This window comes from Typopeltis vanoorti, chromosome 6 (genome assembly GCF_054136105.1).
Source record: "Typopeltis vanoorti isolate ZY-2024b chromosome 6, IOZ_Tvanoo_1.0, whole genome shotgun sequence".
Taxonomy (NCBI): Eukaryota; Metazoa; Arthropoda; class Arachnida; order Uropygi; family Thelyphonidae; genus Typopeltis; species Typopeltis vanoorti.
In genome coordinates, this window is record NC_143554.1 from 26,082,332 (window position 1) to 26,104,771 (window position 22,440).

Below are 22,440 nucleotides of genomic sequence, written 5' to 3' on the forward strand. Positions count from 1 at the left end.
GTCTTTCCTCGTAAGAGCAGCTATTCATGCTGAATCGGAATCTGGTTACTCCAATCTGAGTCTTTATCTAATCACTTAAAAAAAAAAAAAAAAATATATATATATATATATATATATATATATATATATATATATATATATATATATATATATATATATATATATATATATACTAGGGGGCCTTCCCCCCTGACGCCTATGGCGCCCCCCCGAGTTCCGAGTTGGTAGGCTGGTTCTCCTTCAATTCTGATGACTCGAATTTTGAAGACTCGAAAAGGGGGTTCCGCCCCCTCCCCCTGGCGCCTACAGCGCACAACCTCCACGAGTTCCGGACTGGTAGGCCTGTTTTCCTTGAATTCTGATGACTCGAATTTTGAGAACTCGAAAGGGAGGTCCGGTCCCCCCCCCGGCACCTACGGCTCCCCCCCTCCGAGTTCCCGACTGGTAGGCCGGTTCTCCTTTAATTCTGATGACTCGAATTTTGAAAACTCGACACTCAGGATAGCCTTGAGTTTCAAAACGTTTCAAATAACTTGACAAAAAACGTTACAAAAAAAGGCTTATCATTTTATATTATAGAGTATATATATATGAAAGAATAACTGCATCTCCATGTCTACTAGCTCAGTTCCTAAAAATTAATTAAACTCCCATTTTCAGAATAAATAATCGTTGTGTTCTTAATTCATTCTTTTTTTATCCCTCATAAAAAGTTAAGAACAACGATAAATCTAAACACTGATTCTAGTGAAGTCCTTTTAATTCTCTGTCTCCCCATCTCCTTATTAAATGTGCATTTTTTTTATTTGGTCAATACTCTCTTGCCAAGTCGATCGCTCAACGCCTTTGGTTTGTTCTTGAGCAAGCACTTGTCTATCTACCTTGACTGAAGAATCTCGTTAAACTAATGTAATTATACATGTTGTTCCAGAAAGAATCTTCCAAACAGCATGCGTTAATTTCTTGCGTGATTATAAGCAAAAACTTTCATATTCAACAAAGGCCATTTCATCGTATGCTCACCAGCAACTGCAAAGCTATCTTCCAGTGCAGTTATTGTGGTCTACAACGATATACACCAGATTTCACAAGCATTCTTATAACTTATAATCAGAGTTCTGTTGTGTGCTACAGCTATTGACCGTGTTCAGCTGTGTGTACTTTTGCTGAAAAGGGCTGGGACTTTTTAGTTTCCGTCTTAGTTGCTTCGGCGGTTATCCCAATTAACTGTAACTGAGAAGATGCCTGCTGACTAAATCTGCAAACGAGGAGTATACTCGGACAAATGTAATTTAAGGTGTTTGTAAACTGCTCTTGGGATTCACAGCGGATTTTCAGACCGGAAACTGTATCATTCGGAGTTGCATATGAGCGTACAGTCAACTGTCAAGTTCAAAACAATGTGCATGGATGAGTTCAACAACGTACTCCGTACAAATATCAAACGAATATTCTCATCTTTATAATTCCTAAAATGGCAGTTTGGTAGACTACAAGAAAAGTGCTTTACATTCACACCATTTGCAAAAAAATAGAGCACCACGAAGAAAGAGACAGATTATGAGCTGCCGGTGTCTACTTTGATTGTTGGTTACTACCGACTTGACACCTGCAGGCATATTTCATTAATCTAAGAAGGGTTAATCGAATAGACCGAATGAATACTGAATTTCAAACATCTGTTTTCGGTGTGGACTTTGAGGACCAATTTATTGGACCATACGCAATCAATGACTCTTAGTTGGAAAACACATCTTGATATTTTCCCCCTGAATCAGCTCCGGAGACTTTCGGAGGGTGTTCCTTAATGACACGCGGCGTATTTATTTCTATCATGATGGTGCCAATTGCAGGCTGCATTCAATATAAACAAACAAACAGACAGAGAGGTTTAGACTTGGTAACAGTTGGAAAATCACAAAATTACACGCTCTTTAGTCATAATCATCATCATCGAAATTTTTGTACCCTTGGGGGGGGGAGGGGTGTACAAGATACTATGATAATACTACATATGTAAGTTTACATCATTCCTCCAAATTAATATGTTCTCTGTCAAGACTCCAATATAATCAGGTTTTATATTTCTGTCTTCTAAAACACTTCTGACGTGATCAATCCATCAAGGTGATCAAACATCAAATGTCTTCCTCTGGTTTTTTCCCTGCCATCCTGGCAAAAAAAAAAAAAAACCACTTTATTGCTAACCTTTACTCTTCCATTCTGTTTAAGTGATTATACCACCAAAGATTAGCCCTCGCACATTCTTGAATGCTAACGTTGTCAAGTTCTATCATTGATATCATCTGTTCACGCCCTAATTTTTCTTAGAATTCCCATCCCAAGCTCTCAGATCTATAAGTTAAAATCGGGTTGAACACTGTCTTGGATACTACTAGCTTAGTGTTTTGACTAATTTCTCTCTTATTCCATATAAATTTATATTTAACTGGCTCCCCCACCATATCAGCTTTGCTAATACTGTTATCTTTTTTCCATATTTAATAGGCCATCTTCACTAAAAAGGTGTCTAAATAATTGAAATCCTTTACTTGTTCTATTGGTTTCATATTCAGGGTTGATGTTTGTAATGTTTCTCTCTATTTTCACACATTTTTTCTTTTTTTTTTTATTTCTAATTTTTATACTATATTTGTGACAGAATTTATTCAGTTTAGTTAAAGAATCCTGAACTTGTGCTAGATTTATTTATGATATACCATCTGCATAAAGTAAAGAGAGTTGAGATCAACTGTCCAATATGGATATCAGATTTAATTCCACTTTCTTTCATAATATTATCCGTATAGACGATGAATAAGAGAGGAGACATTGCGCACCCTTGTTTTCCATCTTTCTCCACCCCCTTGAATTCTCTGCTGACTTACAGCTCAAATACAGACTATGTATTGATTTATAATGTCCTACTGTAGTATTTTGAACAGTTTGTTTTCCTTGAAAAAGCTTATTATACCTTTTCCATATCTACAAAAGTTAAATACATATCTTTGTTATATCCCATGTTAAAATGACATTTTTAAAATAGCCTTTGTTAAAATGATTAATTAAAATCAGAAATAAGGACAGACAAATAAATGTAAAATTTCGCACTCCACATTTCGACATTTAGGTGTAATATATTTCTAACCACAGAAACTGTCATACTAATCGAAATGCAGTAGTGGGCATAAACATTGGATTTTAAGCAACCTCAGTGCGTGCAACAAGCCAGATGGACATAGTACTGATATATTTCTACTGCGTCTAATTCTTTAACAGCTAATACGTTTATTCCTCCACTGATATCAAACTGTGAGAATTTCGCGTTCCCACTTATTTTTATAGTTGTAGCATTTTGTTTGATCGATCTTTCTACTACTGTATTGGTCAGTTATGGTAAGAACACTGTAAAACTGTCCACACGCATAAAGCATTATACATCTCTATTGGCTTTAGATACTGACATCAATATGTATATTATTTTAGTAAAACATTATAAAACTACAAATGCGTTAGTCTATTTCAGACTGTCAATGCGATGTTTCTTCAGTGTTCTCCAATTTTTTTCTGAAAATATAAAATTGACTTCAAAATACATTTCGTTAATATTTCCAAATGGTTTGACGTATTGGGTAGAAGTGGGATAAATTATGGGGATTCGTGGAAATGCCCAATTGCGCTTTCAATTATTAAAAGGTTAATTTCGGCTGAAATGCTTGACGATGCAATTACTGATAGCTTAATTATAAAATATTTAAACCATAAGAACATTATTTCTTAAATGAATCCAAATTAATTATTTAAATTTTTCACGATGATTATCGAAATTTAAATCTCTGAACACTCTTATCATGATGACGTAAATTATTCTTCCATAAATTATAAAGGGAAAAGAGAGAAAGCGAGGGGGGGAGGTAACCGAAATGCAGATCAAAGTTAGCATTGCCGGATTTCCCACCCACTCGCCCTCAACAATCTCATCTCTCAGCATACAAACGTGATGTCACGAGCTATTCTTCAACATTCTCCAAAACTGAAACATCGTAACCGACTACCGCAATCTCCTTTTTAACCTTCGTTGTGACATTTGACAAAGACGGTTAAAGGTTACGGCAGATTTCCAGCAGGAAACGTGAGAGCGTGACTTTTCGTACTCTTCCCCGAAATGCTACTTAAGTGACTCTTAAGAACACTCTTCGCTCTTTCAGTTCCATCTTGGGGATGATTCATCATTTAACTCGCATGATGTCCTCACCTTTCTTTGTTTTTCCTGCTTTTAGGATTCGATTTCAGAACCAGAACGGATGTGACTGCCCTCTACAGGAACTGGGCGAGTTCATTAACGATAGAAATCTGATCGCGCATAAAGTAATCAACACGTACTTTCAAACTCGCCGTTTCGTTGCGTCATCGGACGGTGATGCCAGAACCGAAGGCAAGACGAGCATCGCAACTACTTGCAGTCGTGCTGCTATATATCTGGCCAGCGGGCACTATCGAGAGATTTCGCAACTGTATTGAACTTATAGTAAAAATGCATTGAACTGTATGGAATCGCAGTAAAAAATTCACTGAACTATATTGAACTACAGATTAATATAGTTCAATGTCAACTAACTACTGCAATCTCCCTTTTAATTTTCATTCTGACATTTGACAAAGATGGTTAACCGCCTTTTTTCAAATGTCAAAACGACAAAGACAGAAACACAAATGCCACAATGACAAAGATAATAAACATGCATTGCACTGCAGCGAACTTTATTGAGCTATAGCACACTTACATTGAACTATAGTAACCATCCATTGAACGCCACGGGAATTATGAGAATGGCAAATAACTACATCGAAACTAGAGCAGACATAGAATAAACTATACCGAATTAAATATGCATTGAACTATTCTAAACCACTGTATAGTAAGTATAGGATTTCATTTTTATGGCGCAAAGACATCAAAGGTGATATCAGGACAGAGGTTGCATCGGTAGATATAGTAAACGGCTAGTTAGTCAATCACGAACATCCATGCCCTAGGCGAGATTTGAACCCGCATCCTCTTGGCTGGAAAGCGGATACACTAACCACTCGGCCACCCAGACCGACTATGTAAGCATCCATTCGACTACGCTGAAATATAGTAAACATGCACTGAACTATAGTAAGATTGCATTTACCTATACTGAATTGTACTAAATATCACTGAACTAAACATTCGTTTAAGTATGCTGAACTATAGTAAACATTGAATTGCATTGAACGACACTGGACTATAGTGAATATGAATTGAACTATAGTAAGCATGCACTGAACTATGTTAAAAATATAATACCCTCGGAACCTCATCGTTTGCATAAACACAGATTTGTAGGATTAAAAATAGCCCAAAACAGGTTACAGAGCCAAGTAAAAAGGCCAGAACTAAAAAAAAAACAGTCGCTGAGAGTTGTGATAAAAATTACTCTGCAATCTAGCTGATCACCCCTCTCCGTTTCCCCACTGGGTTTCCGTGTATGATATATCGTTGTAATTAATCATACTCATCAAATCACCCCCCCCTTTTTTTTTTCTTTTAGTATTCACCCCATGTCTACCATCCCACCTACCGACATCTAACAAAGGAAAGGTGATTCTTTCTTGGGTGTCGTCCTTGATGGGGAGTACATAACTCACGAGACTCGGTAAGGTGGAGTCTTAGGTATACCTGTTCCATCACAGACACAGCAGGTGTTGTTCGTCTTTATTAAGGCGTCGGAGATGGGCTATCAAAGGCTGATGCCTCGTTTCTGCTATCCCTTCCTTTCCTCCCCCGAATACATATTTTGAGTACCATAAAAAAATGTGCGGATCTGGATTTCAACGGACACATTACCACCCACTCCCTATTCTCCTTGATGAGTTAGGGAGATAATTTATGATAACCCAATTTTTTCTCCCCCTTCCCTACAAGTATGTACAGGCGCAGTCATTATTACCCAGATGATGGCACTTTTACCCCACAAATACTTCATTTAATTCTAAAGACACCGAAAGAAGATGAATAATATCTTTTGGGATGGATTCACCATATATACCTTGCGGTTATGGGAATAATAGCGTACCGGGAAATTGCGGCTTAAAACCCTTTAAAAGTGAAATGAGAAGGGAAGTAATAACGAACCTCTGGGGGCAGAGTAATGAACTACATTCATCATATTCTTTTACTCATTTCTGTGAAACCGATTTATAAAAAATAACTCAGTGATATTCCCATCTTTCTCCCATGTAATCAGCTAATTTAATCCAATTAAAAAAATCAAAATTAAAAGTTTTGATGAAAACAATGATAACGAAATATTGTAACTCGGGAGAAGATTAAGCCATGCTGGGATGCATAGTTTTCGACAAAACTTTTTTTTTAAAATTTAATATTTAATTGTGTGCTTGTAGTATAATTGAAATGTAACATAGTGATGTTATACCAGTGTTTACCTTGCAATATTTGTAATATCACTGAGTATGCACAAATGGAAACTGCTTACCTGAACCTGGAGTTATGAGAGTCGGCTCCTGTCCACCGTTCCTCTGACCTTTTTCTGGAGGAAGTACAATGTCACAAGTAGCTAGCCGAAGTTCTTGACCTGCTTCAATATCTCTGATGATCTCCACATAAATCTGAAATTTCGACAACATATACAACAATTATCATTTGAATATTTTGCAGCAATCTGTTGAAACTAAAATTTCAGACGCAACAAAATGTCAGAAGTCACGTGATCTGGACATTATTTACAGCGCATTGCACTTTGTAAAGAATTATCCACACTAAGTGCTGTGTTAATATCATTATTAATACTATAAATTTAAGTGATCGAGGAATTTCTTCGGCTAAAGTGAAATCACTACTCTGATTAGTGAAGGCTTCGAGTGGCTTAAAAGTTCCACATTTCTTGTTCACCCCGGTGTTCCAGGATTATGTAATCCTTGGAGCAGCTATCGTACTAATGTACATTAAGTTTACATCCTGTCGTGAGTAGGATTCACATAAAAATAAAGACGAAGTTCTTGACCTGCTAGAATATCTCTGATGATCTCCACATAAATCTGAATTAATATATATGCCATAAGTTATATAGAATCATAAGTTGATAAGTATAACAACATGAAGCCTGCTGCGGTGTGTCATTGGTGGCATGCATTGCTCGAACTAGGAAATATTCTATAATGATAAAAACCAATGGACAATATTCTGTAATGATTAAAGCACTTCAAGCTCTACAACATGGTATAGCTCATGGATATTAGGCATTGTTTAATGGATTCGAAATTAATCAGAAATTATTAGTATAAGCCATCTTTTCCCCACCAATTGCACTTTAGTTTGGATTATATGATTTACAATTCAAATTTTTTTTAAAAATCAGTTTTAAATCAGTTTTTTTTTTAAATACCAAAAAAAACTATTAATAATTTAATAGCAGTAAAAACATTACAATCGAATCAATTTAAATAATTTAAATTACATTTAATTCAAGTTATATCTAAATGGTAATGGTCGGATAGTGATCCTCCAAGCAATCAATGATCAATCATTAACTGGCATGTCTGAAGGCCAAGTTAGTCAAATATTGAATATCTTTGTTCATTTAAATAATAAAAAAAAGCTTCAATAATATTAATAGCAGAATGAGACCGTTCTATGGATTCTAGTACTATTTTTCTCTTCACCCATAACGCCGAGGAATTCTAATAATATGGATAAGAAACGGAAGTGCAGAAACTGCAGTACCCATCAATCTTTTACTTCCTCCGGACATTCTTCATGCGACTGTCAAGAGAATCGAGGGCCTCACACCCAGACCCTTCGTAAATACTTCTCCGACCGTAGACAGAAAGAGCACTAAAGAAGAAGAAGAAGGCGTGAACCAGATTCTTGAAATCCCACAGCGCTGTTCCCACGTAGTTCGCTGCTTGTGGTACCTAAATAACCCGACCAAGGTTAACGACAAAGAAATCCGAGCAGTGGCATAATGTTCACGATAGCCAACAGCTGTAGTCGTTTCCGAAAGCACAAGCACCGAAAGGGCGGAAAAATAATCCGTTCCATTGTGTGGGGTTAGCTTCGTCCATCAGAATGCAACGCCAAGTTAATGTCACAACTGGAACATTTTCGTGGGGTTCTCGATAAACACCAACCCTGGGGTAAACCCAAGTTATTTTTATTTGAAGGTTATTTCCTCGCCATGCATCTTGTGGGTGTGTCCCGTTACATAGGAGTTCACAAGTTAGATTGCAGATCGCATGCAGTGATATCGTAGAGATATTCGGTCATAAAAATTACGATGGGTCATTTGAAACGAGGTACATTCGGACATTCTATCTGATCCCGTGCTGTTAGCGTACTCCAGCTCCGTTTTAGCATAGCCCTATCTTTAATCTTAATGATTATTAATTAACATTCAGACACGAAGTCTACCTGTTTGTTTCGTATTGAACGGATTACGTGTTCCTGTGAAGTTAAATAGAACATGAATTCGTTAGTACACAGCCGGTATAATCAGCTCCAGTTAAAAGAAAGTAAGACTTGTTTATATAACGTTTGGCTACTTCCTACGCAGAATGAATAGCTGAATCATTTCCTGGTAATCTTACATAGAAGAATGGAAAAAGTTATGTGCTATGCCACGCTAAAGAGGATTACGGTTTAGCAGAAATCATATGAATATCAGAGTGTTAAATGTACAGTTTCACACACACACACACACACACACACACACACACACACACACACACACACACACACACACACACACACACACACACACACACACACACACATTTTTCGGGTTGAAGTTCAACGGATACTGTTATTTATAGTGTTTTAATATACTTAGTTCAAAACCACCAAACAGAAGGAAGCTTACCAATCGGTGAATTGAGAGTGAACAGTCAAGCATTTTAACTATTCATCGTAGTTTTACTTCTGTTTCGCCCAAATATATCTTTAAAAAAATACCAAGACAAAATGTTTTACAAGATGTCTTTCCAACACAGGTAAGAATGAAGTCCTAAATGCTTTTAATTAATCACTTATTGAGTCGTTGACCTCCCACTCGTTAGCAGAATGCAAACTGTTGGCAACAGGCCACTCGCTAGATAACGAGTAAATACCAAACATACTCAAGATGCCAAAGGACACCTGTTCTAAGAAACAATGAAAAAGAAAGGATTGCCTTCTAATAGCATACATAAATTTCATCTGCATTTAATACAGTACCTTGGGGGGGGGGGGGATAAACCCTGAATTTATACGGATGCTTCAAACTGACCTTTCCAATTTCGAATATTTGCTGCTTTAATATGATACAAGCACAGTAAAATAATTAATAAATAATTAAGATAAAAATTAAAATATTTTGTTTCCAAGTTGCACTTTTCCAATATGCAGGGTCAAGAGTATATTATTTTATTATTTGGTAGGGAAATTAAAGCACATACAAGTGACTGAGTAACCATCTTCGAATTGCTGTCCTTCTGACTATTCCTTATTCCTTCGCTTCCTCATCACTCAGTATAGCTCTGGTAGGTCTCTTTGCTTGGTGATTAGTTGTATACCTGTGATCATGAACTCGTCTTGCCATTAGGATGGTTTCTGGTTAAGGACGAAGTCGCACACGGTCAACCTGGTAAGAGAAGTGGTTAAAGAACAGTACTGGATTTTGGGAATTGATAAGAATGTCCGGACAATTAGAACAGCATTTCACAGCCATCGTTGTGGTGTGAAGACCTTCAGAGTTTAGCCGAAATACGGTCGAAGCAACTTAAGTTATGAGGCCAGTATATTATGTCTGTCAACTGAGTATGCAGGGAAAAAAATCTTTATACAGCTTCCTGGCGACACTTCTGTGACGCCAGGAAGCTTATATATATATATATATATATATATATATATATATATATATATATATATATATATATATATATATATATATATATATATATATATATATATATATACTATAAAATGATAAGCTGAAATTGAAAAACGGATGTGACGCTTGAAACGGATGTAGGCTGTAACGTTTTTATGTAACGTTTTTGTCAAGTTATTTGAAACGTTTTGAAACTCAGAGGCTATCCTGAGTGTCAAGTCTTCAAAATTCGAGTCATCAGAATTCAAACAGAACCGGCCTACCAGTCCGGAACACGAGGGTTGGGCGCCGTAGGCGGCAGAGGGGGCGACGCCCCCCTAGTATATATATCAGGGGGAGGAGCTCCCCTAGTATATATATATATATAAGCATTAGTTAAAGGGTTTAGAGAAATGGATATATTTTATTACAGTTGCTATTCAAGTTTTTTTATTTTTTATTTTTTGTAACTTTAAAATTAGGAGCTTAATAAGATATTTCTTAATCGAAAAAGTAATAAAGAACTCTCAAAGTGATTGAAAGCTCATTACTTAAACCACACTACGAATGATTGATAAACAAATATAATTTGTGAATCCAGATAACACACTCCTACCTCCACGTGAAATCATTGATAAGTATTCGTTGATGTGAGCGTTGATAAAGAGTTTTTTTTTTTTTTTTTTTTAATGAAATCTAATAGCCATATGATTGGCTGGGAAAGAATTTCTAATGCATCAATACGATATCCCCGACCGAACACAGTCTTTATTGAAGAAGACCGCCGCCAACAAACAAAATTAAGGATTGCCTATTTAACAAGCTCTCGGCTTGGTACTGCATTCAGATTAGCCACCCTCGGGGTCCTTAATCGTGAGTGAAACAGGAAAATTGATTATCGGCCGTGCAAAGCAGTAGTAATTAACTTTTAAGTAACATCCAGAGAAGCTCGGGATAGTCTCTTCTGTTACCATGACAACGAAATTTCATGCATTCTATTAGCTCGTTCGTTTTCCAATCACAAGCACAAGAAAGCCTGATTAGTAACAGAAGATATTTAAATTGCTGACTGTTGTTCTGCCTCGTTATTTCACATGACCTTCACGTGCGCAAAGAAATTTACATATTCATTAAAACACACGAGTCTCATGAGAACTACGTCATTGTAGATCCCAAATGTGTTGCAACACACAATTTAGACATTCTTCACGTCTCATTTATAGTTTAACCTGCGTATAGAAAGTTTGTTTGTGGTATTATTATCTAAGTAACAGCAGACGAACTACACTTGAGTTAATGCAGTCCGTCTGATTTTATTTTTTTTTTATTGTTAAATGAGTTTATTATCAAGTTGGTGTAAACCTAGAATTCGTTTATATAATGCAGACATATTTCAATCTTGACTGTTTCCAATAACTCATAAAAATATCTTTGGAAACTAGTCTGATACGTAACAGTGTGTAATGAGAATGACTGCTATTTAACCAGACCCGGTACACTTTCACGTGCGTTGCGTGCTAGAGCACAGCGCAATTAATTTTGGGCTCAAAGTCGTGACAGCGCAAATATTGTAGATTTCAGCAAGTTGGGCGTCTGCTAGTGGATAGAGGTCGCTTGAACCTAACTAGCCTGGCTCAAGGGTATGGTCTAAATCTACGATCCCACACCATCGTTAAATTACATACAGGTGTCGCCAGTGACGAGGGTTGGCTATCATTAACAGACACTTTTTATCCGGTGAAGCGCCTACCGTATAATGTGATCATAAGTAGGCCACTTAGAGGATCTCTCTGAATGGCCTCGCCTCTCTCTCTCTCTCTCTCTCGCGTTTTGTGCTCTTTCTATTACCAGGAGAAAAAAGGTTACGAAGTATTTGAGAACTATTTGTTCCTTTTTCTCATTTTGTTCCAAACGGAGCATTCTCATGTTAACAAATCATATAAAAGACAATGTGAAAAGAGTAGCAAAAGAATGATCATCATTTCGACTCATTAATACATATTACATATTAATAGCTCATAAACATGGGAAGTTGTATACTATGTACATTGTTACATAGTATACAATAATGTAAGGGAATGCTTCTGTTGTCACAGTTTGCAATGAAAATTCAAATAAATAATATTCGAGAACTTCAGGAATTAATTCCACGATATTAACCTTTGTCCATGAATGAACAATGGTTAATCTTAGATTACATAAATTTGTGTTCGTTACCACAGCAACATCTTAACGAAGGGGGTGGATGATCACAGGCAAGTTTAATGCCGTTCCCTTTAGGCCTACAAGAATAGACGTGAGTCGGGCGCTGAATTGTATCGTCTGTACACCTGTCGCCTAAAGGCAATTCACGGTCGTTGGCTTCGGTGTTTAAGGGAGGAGGCAAGAAGTTCAGTGTGGGCGGGGTGTGTCGGTAGCGTTTCATCTTGGCTACGTCTTTCTCAGTTTCCTTGACTTGCTTCTGTCATCAAAAATAGGAGTATAACGACGTCTCAGCAGAGCAATTCCTCACTTTTATCTTCTTTTCTTCCCTGCTACGCAAAGAGAAGGACTATCGGGTTACTTGTTGTTTGGAGTATAAGTTACGGATATCTAATTTCGGCTATTTTTTTTAGGGTAATCCACTGTCATCTTTTCGCATGACAAACTCTACCTGCTTTCCCTGATAGCTGAACGATTTATATATATAGATTATTTTCGATAATGCTAGCTATTAATGTTTAAGTGACCTATATATATATATATATCATATTGATAAGTTAAGTATATAATTACGTGAATATCTAAATAACTGCGGCGCTAACTTGATGCATTTCAGATTTTTTTTTTTTTTTTTTTTTACTTAAGAGTAACAATTAGTTTTTTCAATGTCTTTTATTGTGCCTTCAACACCCAGCAGTTATGTTCGGAGTGAGTAACTGAATCCCACACACTACAATGGAATAGTCGCTTTTTATCACATCGCAATGGATAAATTATATAAACAATAATTGGTTTACAGTGTTTATTATGAACGAGACCATATTGTAATATCTGTAGAAAAAGCTTGCTCTCTTCTGTATTAATTGAAGTTTTCAGAGCGTTCTTAGCTCGAAATATGAGAATAGCATCGAATAAATGGAAGGATTTGCGACTTGTTTAAAGTTAAACAAGTTGTTCGGAAGTAAAGTTACGCTTTGAGAGAAAGAGAAAACTTGATTTTTCGGATGCCAGACAAGAAATGCTTGTAATAGGTTTATAAGAAGATCTATATCTTCGAAAAAACATTTTTTTTTTGTTGTTAATGCTATTGTTGTAAGAAATCTGATTTATTTATTTATTCTCTTCTTCTTCTTCCCCTTGTGCCTTATCCCATCTATTTGAGGTCGGCCTTTTATATGCGGCTTTACGTACGCGCTCACGCGATTCCCAACCGACTTGTCGCAGAGCCTGACGTTAGGGGGGGGGGGTATTTTATGTCTACATAAGTGTGTGTGTGTGCTCACGGAGCCGGTTTGCCTCTTCTGTGGAACGAAAAACCCCACATACTGGGGAAAAAACCCTCTACTTTCGTATGAGCAAGGCTAACTCACCTTTAGTCGAAAGAGACCAAATAAAGGTTCCTCACGTTATGGACGGGACTCGAACTCAGGTCTTTCCGACAAAAGGGCTACGTCTATACCGACTGAGCTATGGAGGCTCAAAATCTGATTCATTTATCATAATTTTATTATTGTTTATAAATAAATTTAGGATTTATTAATAATAATTTTATAAATAAAGCCTTAAGCTGTATGCAACATCTTTATAAGTTGCATGTGTTCTCCGGCCAGTTTGTCTGCTTTGAGAGTGATATGTAACAGTAATTCAAATAACAAATGAAATCATTTAAACTTATTCTTCATGCTATGAACAAACAAAAATGAATATTTTTGCTGCTAATATATACAGATAGAAAAGACAGAACACAGATTAGCCAAACACCTAATATACACATATAATGAACATCTATAAGTTTAACTCAATTCTTGTCCAAAACGCCATAATCATTTAATAAAAACCAAAAGAGAAAAATCATATCATAGTTCTTAGATAAACTCGATTGTATTTTTAAGAATTCTACAAAAGTAGTTAGATCCACTTTAAACTAAGTAACAAATAGGAAACAGGTATAAATAACAGGGAAGAAAGTTTTCATTTAACAGCACGAGATATATAGATGCAATGATTCAGTCTTCAAATACACCAAACTTCAGGTAATGGATCAACAATAATCAATCCACATAAGATAACTTTGTAATTAGCAGCCCATATGCGAGCTTCTAATTGACACGTTGAGTTGTAGAATGTATATTAATCTTTAAAAAATTATCAGTTAGCATTTGGTTTAGTATTTGTAGGGGTAACATCATATTATTTTTTCTAGTCAAAGCTAAGTAATTGCTAGGACAATTTAAATAAAGATCCATAACTTTAACCAGACACTGCAATTAGGCATTTACCACTTTCTGAAGAATGATATTCAAGAGACCTTAATGTAAAACAAAACTAAAGCAATGTATATTCAGACGCCAAGAATGCTGAGCATTGAGAAGAATATGTTTGCTACTAAGAAAGATAACAGTTTAAAATGTATTTACATCTATTCTGAATAGGGTACTCACCTACAAGGTGTTTTCAGGTCTATTATTTTCTCAGAAAATTCTTAAATTGACTCTGCATCCAATTCTATGATTCAATATTCATTTTACTTAAACACTGAACACAAAACTCCGTAAAGTGTGCTATCCTTACCGAGTGCACCTTTAGTATTACTTTTTCACAAACAATGAAAGGGTAATCAGAAAAGTGTACGTGTTTGTGTGCGTAATGGAAAGAGGTCACAATTTATTTGCTGGATGTAGCAACAAGATGCGCAACTGAACAAAGATGGCGATTTTGATCTTTAAAATATAGATAAGTAGAGTAAATGGCGAGATCATAAATATTAAGAATGAATGCATCGAGATGAAATGAGGTTCACTCTACAGATTTAATTCACACTTCTATCATGTGTAGGAGAGAAACATTTGGACCATCGAAGTGTGAGGGCGTCAATGGATATCCGTGGAGCTTCAAGGAGGTCACTAAAAAGATGTGGGAGGCGATGGAAACAAAATTAAAGAAGTGCCCCAGTTTCGATAGGAACTCATTTTAATGCACTCTTTCAACATTATTCATTTAACCCTCTAAATTAAAAAAAAAAAGTTTAACTAAAACCCTCTCGGAATAAAGCAAGTTGAATTATGTTGGTCCAATTAAGCAGATTAATTATTTTTAATACTGTTTTTCTTTAGCAATCTTAAGTTTATTCTAATTTCAGCACTTTACATTCTTCCCAACCAATTCTGTCTCCGAATGCAAAATAAGGGCCAAATAGCAGCTTACAAACCGCCATATTGTCCATTGTTACCCCTGAATGTGTGACCGCCCAACATTACTTCATTAACAAATGTACGGATATAGTAGTCACACAACTGTACACAGGTAGACCGATACTTAATGGGACTGTTTGTCATATAGGCGGGGTCACGTTCTAATTTTAAAGCGGAAATAGTACACAACGATGGGCATCAGAGAGAAAGAAAGTGTATTCAGATAAACGTCTCTTTAGGGAAATGCTAATAAATTTTAATAGTGCTGTTATCACTCAATGGATTCGGGGACAGATTCCATAAAAATAGTCTCTTATGTTCGAAATGGAGCGTTGATCTCTCTCTCAAGAATAGGGCGGGGTCGTCCACCTGTCCCGAAGCAATTTAGATACAAAAACATACAAATGAACATTGGCAAGCCGCATCATCTGGGACATCAGGTGACATACAACAGAACCTTCCACTCCCTGCCTTGAAGCCAGTGTTGCTTGTTACGGAGTTAGGCAAGGGAAGAAGTTGGAGTGGGGGGGGGGAATTGTTTTAAAACGGCATCTTTTCTTTCTTTATTCGTCGCTCATTACGGAGAGTAAAGGGGTCATCGCCGTTAGGGCAAAGGCCTTAGGCGATCTGATCAGGGCACGGCGTGGCAACGATGGGAATGCGGCGTTCTTGTTATGAACGCTAAGTGGGTAAGATATTTTTTAAGCAGCAAAGGACAGCAGCCCTCTGATAAGAAGGTTTTGTGACCAGGAAGATGAGGGCTGCCGATATATTTGTGTCTCTAGGTATGTGATTAATGGCGTGTGCCTGCCAGCCGGTTATCGTTGGACGGTGTAACCTCTAGGCATCGTCGGTATTACTGCGGGTTAATAACGAGTAGCGCCACCTGGTAATAAATGTCGAGAATACTTCGGAGCAAAGATAATGATTTATATATATATATAACTATTTGTTTACTGGATATTTGTCCTAAGCATTTGAATGCCTATGATAGAAGTTAGAGAACTGATCTTATGGATGAAGTTTTCATTGTCAGAAGTATGTTACTGGGCATGAGGAAAATTACTAGAGCATGATGGGAAGTGAAAGACGTCCTATTTACAGTGGATAAGTAAGGACATTGGAGGTATAGAGGTCAATGAGGCAAACAAACTGAAACAGAAATCCTAACAGAAAAGTTCATTAAAATATTTAATGATATTAAATAAAATATTCTCGTATAAGAAGAGTAATAAACAAACGATATTCATAAGGTTTCACCTATTGTCCGTGTCTAGTATCGTAGCAACTTCCATTATGCCAGTTGAAGAAAAAGAAAAGCCTTTATAAGTTCGAATCTAATTACCGCTTATCGACTTTTTTTCAGCAGTTTTCGAGTTAGTTGATCCTTGATTGACCTAAAAATTACTTTTTTCCATCGAAACCTCGAGACTTTAAATCGACCATAGAGCTTCTACTATTTTATGCAGTAATGTCAGCCAGAGTTAGGAACACGAATGACATTAGTTGTCCATCTTACTCTCGTCACAAGACAGCCTACAAATAGAGGGGACTCAACTCCAATGATGATTTTCAAAAGTCCTTCAAATATCAGGGAATGAAATGGCGTTGAACATTTTTTTTTAGAAATTTAACTGAAATTCAATTAAAATTCTATTGTTACGAATTTGACAACATAAATTATATTTAATTTTCTCTCCTCCTCTCATCTCTCTCTCTCTCTCTCTCTCCCTTTTTTTCAATTATTACTCGATTTCTTCTTACTTTTATCAAAAGTGTCTGACCATCACCTGTGCAATATACTAGACGGTATTCCCAAAATAAATAAATAAATAAATAAAAATAAATAAAATAATTATTCTACGAAATATAATTCGCTTGCTTTTCCTCCTTCATTTTCTTGGTTACTGTCAGAGTCCGCTAACAATACCAAGAACTCATCCGTAGTAAATAAGTGAAGACCATTACTTTTAATATGACCTACTCATTCCCTTTGGTATCCTCCCCCCACCCACCCCACATCTTTACTATGCGCAGTCTGACTTCCTGAAAATTGTCTTTTTTTCACTCTTGCCCGGGGGAAATTCTCACGGCGACGTTCCACACAGTGCTTCTCCGTGTTCTTCAGGCGTAGCTTCCGCTTCCTTTTTCTGTCACGCCCAAAGCTACGTGGTCATCTTTGGCAATGGCCGACAGAAGAGAGAAGAACAACTGAAGAAAGTTATCTCACTAACATGCTTAAAACAAATTAAAACTCTATTTGAATTGAGGGTTATCTTAAGACATTATAACCCCCTTGTAAGGCACTATTTTTATTTCAAAGCAAACTCAGTGATCAGAGATGCACATCAACTTCATTTGGAAGTCGTTATGCTATTTTTGCATTAATCGGTTAATTTAATTTGCTTGTTACTAAGCCTTAAACAAATTGTTATAGCGTTAATATTAAACACGGGTTCTAATCCTACCATGGGTATGAATGTCTTCTGATTGTCTTTAGGTGAGAGGTGACTTTCATAGCCGGACGTGAGACCACAGTCCCGCTTACTGGAAGTGGCTTGAAAAGTTCTATCTTAGTTCTCTAGAGCAGGGTTTCCAGAACCATGTAAAAATAAATAAAAAATATATAAAATTAATTAAAATATAAAAAACCTTAGCCCACCCCACTGTACTGATGCACTATAGGTTTGTATTGTATGAGTTCTGTGTGTCCGTCTCAAGGACTGTTTTTCTTTTTTAACATTATGCAACCTGTGAATCACTTCAAATCTATTATACAACATTGTGTTCGTTAAGGGCTTTTAATGTGTACTACGCTAAAGAAGATAAGAGAAGATCACTTAACGAAAGGAGTGGAAAAGAGATATCCTATTAAGAGGGGATAGCGCCCTTCAAGGTGTTCTTGTCTTCTTCAAGATGCTATTAAAAATGTCCAAGGCCATCCTCAGTAGAAATGTTCCACCAACAAGAGAGTGTTCGTGGTGCTTATGTGGTAAGGAAGCTTCCACGAATGAACACAGCTAATAACAGTGTTTCCGGCATCACACCCTTATTTTCTGCATGAGTGCTCGCGGTTTCCAAGTATCCACAAGGTAAAGTGGTTTGCTTTGAAGTTATATTCACGACCGCTTCGGGTGGCCAAGGCAGACGATATTTTTGGGAACTAGGGATGGTAATTAGATCCATCATGGGACCATCTCCACCAGCCACCCGCTTAATGCAGACCATTACTGTGTATTTTTTGCTCTTTTTTTCCCTTCACTGCAATAAAAGAAATGCATCCTTCACTGCCCACCGTTTTATTTTCTCTTCGATACTTGAATTCTTTTTTCATTTTTTATCTATTTAAATATATGTTTCCTTATTTATTTCTCAACTCCGTACTTCTTATTTTTTGCATATTTTCTATATTTGTCCTATTTTTTATAAGTACTAATAGGTTATCCCTCAGATTTTTTAATTCTTCCTAATATTTTTGCAAGCATGTGTTAGAGGGCGCTTCTTTCATTATTTTTCAATCAAACAACTAAATATTTCGTAATGGTGTCAAAAATATTATTCATCCTAGCAGTGAGCTAAATTTTATGTAAACTTAAAATTTTATTTATAAGTTTACTGATAATATTCTCTTAATTACTTTTAATTACTTCAAAATTAATTGTATTGTTATCCATACATTTACGATGCTGAAAAAATTACCCATTTTTTAACCTAATACGACAACATACCAGTTTTAGCCAGCAATATAATTTCTATGAATTTAAAGGGAATGTTATGCAAAGAGATTGCAAAGATATGCAAAGCCAGTAAAATTATTTACACAAAGTAGAACGAAAAAAATTATATTATTATTATTATTAAACTGTAATAAAGTGAACTACATCGAAGCAGTGAAGTGTGTTTTGAAACAATGAAATTAACAAGAAGAATAACCCATTCAAAAACATTCAGAGAATGCGATATGAATTTCAACTATCAAAGGAAGATGGAGAGAAGGTTTAATAGGAAGGTGTTTGCCTTCCTATTGGTTTGCGAGGTGGGGAATGAAAAAGGTGAAAAAGGTGCGGAAAAGAAAGTGATGCAAGAAGCGCTATTATGCAGCAAAAAGGGCGCGACCAGCTGAAGAATGCAGACATTATGGTAACGGCGTACAACTCTAATCTCGGAAGAGACGACATACCAGTTTTAGCCAGCAATATAAAGGACTCGTTGTTTAAACACGTAACAATCTTTCTAATCTCGTAATTTTTTTAAAGTTTTCATTACATGAGTAAATGGTTCGGGACCAGAGAACAATAAAATGGATTCTATTGTGATTCGGCTATCTGAAAAATGTGTGTGTGTGTGTGTGAGAGAGAGTGAGCGTGTTACAACCACGCCTACAATGTCATCATCAAGAACATCCAGCACGCGATTTTCCGCCATCAGTTCACCAACTGCTATCACGTTGTTTCTTGAATATTTTAGCCGCCTCTTGTGTTATGCTTGCATATAAAGGGATGGAACTGACAGTTTCTCTAGTTAGGTGTGGTTGGAATTATGACTGAGACAATCAACGCTGAGGGTAGCGTATTTTTGTTTGTTAACTACGTGTATTCTCAGGAGGAGATGAAAAACATCTGAAGGAGATGAAAAACTGTAAAGTGATTAATGGAGAAAGTGTAGCAGCACAGCACCGGTTGGTTGTGGTAGACTGTGATATAAAAGGGGAAAAGAAGAATAGACGGAAGTGGTGGGTACAGAGGAGAATAAAGTGGTGGAAATTGGAAGAGGAAGGACCAAGGAATAAGTTTAAAGAAGACGTATTGAAAGAAATGAACTTACCAGAGGATGTGGAAGAATGGTGGGACGTTAGTAGTCGGAATATTAGAAAACTTGGAGAAGAGGTGCTTGGTATAACATCAGGAAAGGGACCACCTGAGGATAAGGAGGCATGGTGGTGGAATGAGGAGGTGCAGTTGGAGATCAAGGAAAAGAAAGAGGCAAAGAAAAAATAGGACATGACTGGAACTAGAGCCGACAAGGATGTATATAGATCAGCAAAGAAAAATACAAAGAGAGCTGTGGCAAGGGCGAAAGCGAGGGGGGGGGGCAGTTGATGAGGTTTATGAAGAACTGGAGAGAAACGGTGGCGAAGCTCAGTTGTTGAGAATAGCGAAAGCCAGAGATAAGGCCTCGAAAGACATAACATCAGTCAAGCAGATAAAGGATGCCTCAGGAGTAGTATTACAAGACGAGGACAAAATCAGAGGAAGATGGAAAGAATATTCTCGAAAACTACTAAATGAGGAGAATCCAAGAGAGAGGTGCGAGGATGGAGAGGTAAATGAGAGACCGGTGCAAGACATAAGTAGAGAGGAAGTGGTTTGAGTACTGAGAAAAATGAAGAATGGAAAGGCTGTGGGAGTAAACCAGATACCTGGGGAAGTATAGAAAAGTTTGGGCAGTGATGGCGTGGATATGTTATGGGATCTGATGCGTAAAATAGCCCAACAGGAAAAGATATCAGAGGAATGGAGGGAAAGTATTCTCGTCCCAATCTACAAAGGAAGAGGAGATGTTCAAGACTGTGGCAACTATAGAGGAATCAAGCTGATGTCACACACATTAAAAATATGGGAAAGAGTAATTGAAGCAAGGTTACGGCAGGAAACGAAAATTGGTGAGGAGCAGTTTGGATTTATGCCAGGAAGAGGGACAACGGATGCAATATTTGCGCTAATGCGATTGATGGAGAAATATAGAGAGATGCAAGAGGATCTGCACATGGTGTTTATAGATCTGGAAAAGGCATACGACAGAGTGGCCAGGCAGGAGGTATGGAGGTGTATGAGGAAGAAGGGGGTGTCGGAGAAGTACGTGAGGTTGGTGAAGGAGATGTATGAGGGAACAGAAACTCAGGTCAGGTCTAGTGTCGGCATGACAGAAGGGTTCCCTATTGTCGTAGGGCTACACCAAAGGTCAGCTCTGAGCCCCTACCTCTTTGACCTGGTCATGGATGTACTAGTGGAGGATGTCAAGAAGGAGGCACCATGGAGCATGCTGTTTGCCGATGACATTGTTCTATGCGAATCATCCCGAGAGAAGCTTGAAAATATCCTGGAAGAGTGGAGAAAGGCATTGGAGGAGAGCGGCATGAGAATTAACCGGGTGAAGACTGAATATATGTCAACGGGGAGTGACGAGGATATCGTCATACGACTCCAGGGTGAAAGGCTAATTTCAGGGAAGAAATTCAAGTACCTCGGGTCGGTTGTCGAGAGGAATGGTGACCTGGATGAGGAAATACAGCACCGAATAACATGCGGTTGGATGAATTGGAGGAAGATGACGGGATCCTGTGCGACAAGAGCGTGAGTTGTAAGAGGAAAGGAAAGCTCTATAAGATGGTGGTGAGGCCGGCGATGCTCCATGGTTCGGAGACGTGGCCTATAACCAAGGCACAGGAGAGGAAGATGGAGGTAGCGGAGATGCGGATGTTGAGATGGATAAGTGGTGAGACAAAGAAGGGCAGGATAAGGAATGACTACATCAGAGAGACGGTTAAGGTGGGACCAATTGACAAGAAGATACAAGAAAGTAGGCTGAGGTGGTTTGGACATGTTGAGAGGAAGGGTGAGGAGTATGTTGGTAAACGAGTGGAGTATATGGAATTGGAGGGAAGGAGGAAAAGAGGCAGGCCCAAGCTCAGGTGGAGGGATAAGATGACAGAGGATCTTAGGGAGAAAGGATGGAGTCCGAAGGATGCCCTGGACCGGAGAACTTGGAAGAGGAAGGTTAAAGATTCGTGCGCCGACCCCGTTTAACATGGGATAAGGCAGAGTGAAAGAAGAAAAACTACGTGTATTCTCAGGCCGATTTGCCTGCAATGCGCGATAAAAACCTACCAGCTCCAAATCGGAGAAACTAACTCATTTTCATTTGAAAAGACCTTAAAGGGTCATCACATCCTAGAACAGAGAAAGAGAAGAGAAGAGAAGAGAAGAGAGAGAGAGAGAGAGAGAGAGAGAGAGAAGATTTGAAGATGAAAATTATTCAGTAGGGATATAGAAAACTACTCTACTAAAATTATGTTCGAAAATTTCGAAATCTTTTGAAAGAATGTTATGTATTTTTGTTCTCTTATGGGAAACCTAATTGGATTACAAGATTAAAAC

General features: G+C 37.4%; 1 protein-coding gene across 2 annotated transcripts in view; it reads right to left on the bottom strand.

Annotated features, from left to right (window-relative positions):
• The window catches only part of LOC150105346 (histone-lysine N-methyltransferase MECOM-like), a 290,030-nt gene that overhangs the window by 99,049 nt on the left and 168,541 nt on the right, over positions 1-22,440 (bottom strand). For both annotated transcript variants that reach the window (XM_090394732.1, XM_090394733.1), the window contains one exon: positions 6,522-6,654. In XM_090394732.1, the coding sequence (XP_090250858.1) occupies positions 6,522-6,654 (133 nt within the window). The remainder of the gene's footprint in view (positions 1-6,521; positions 6,655-22,440) is intronic.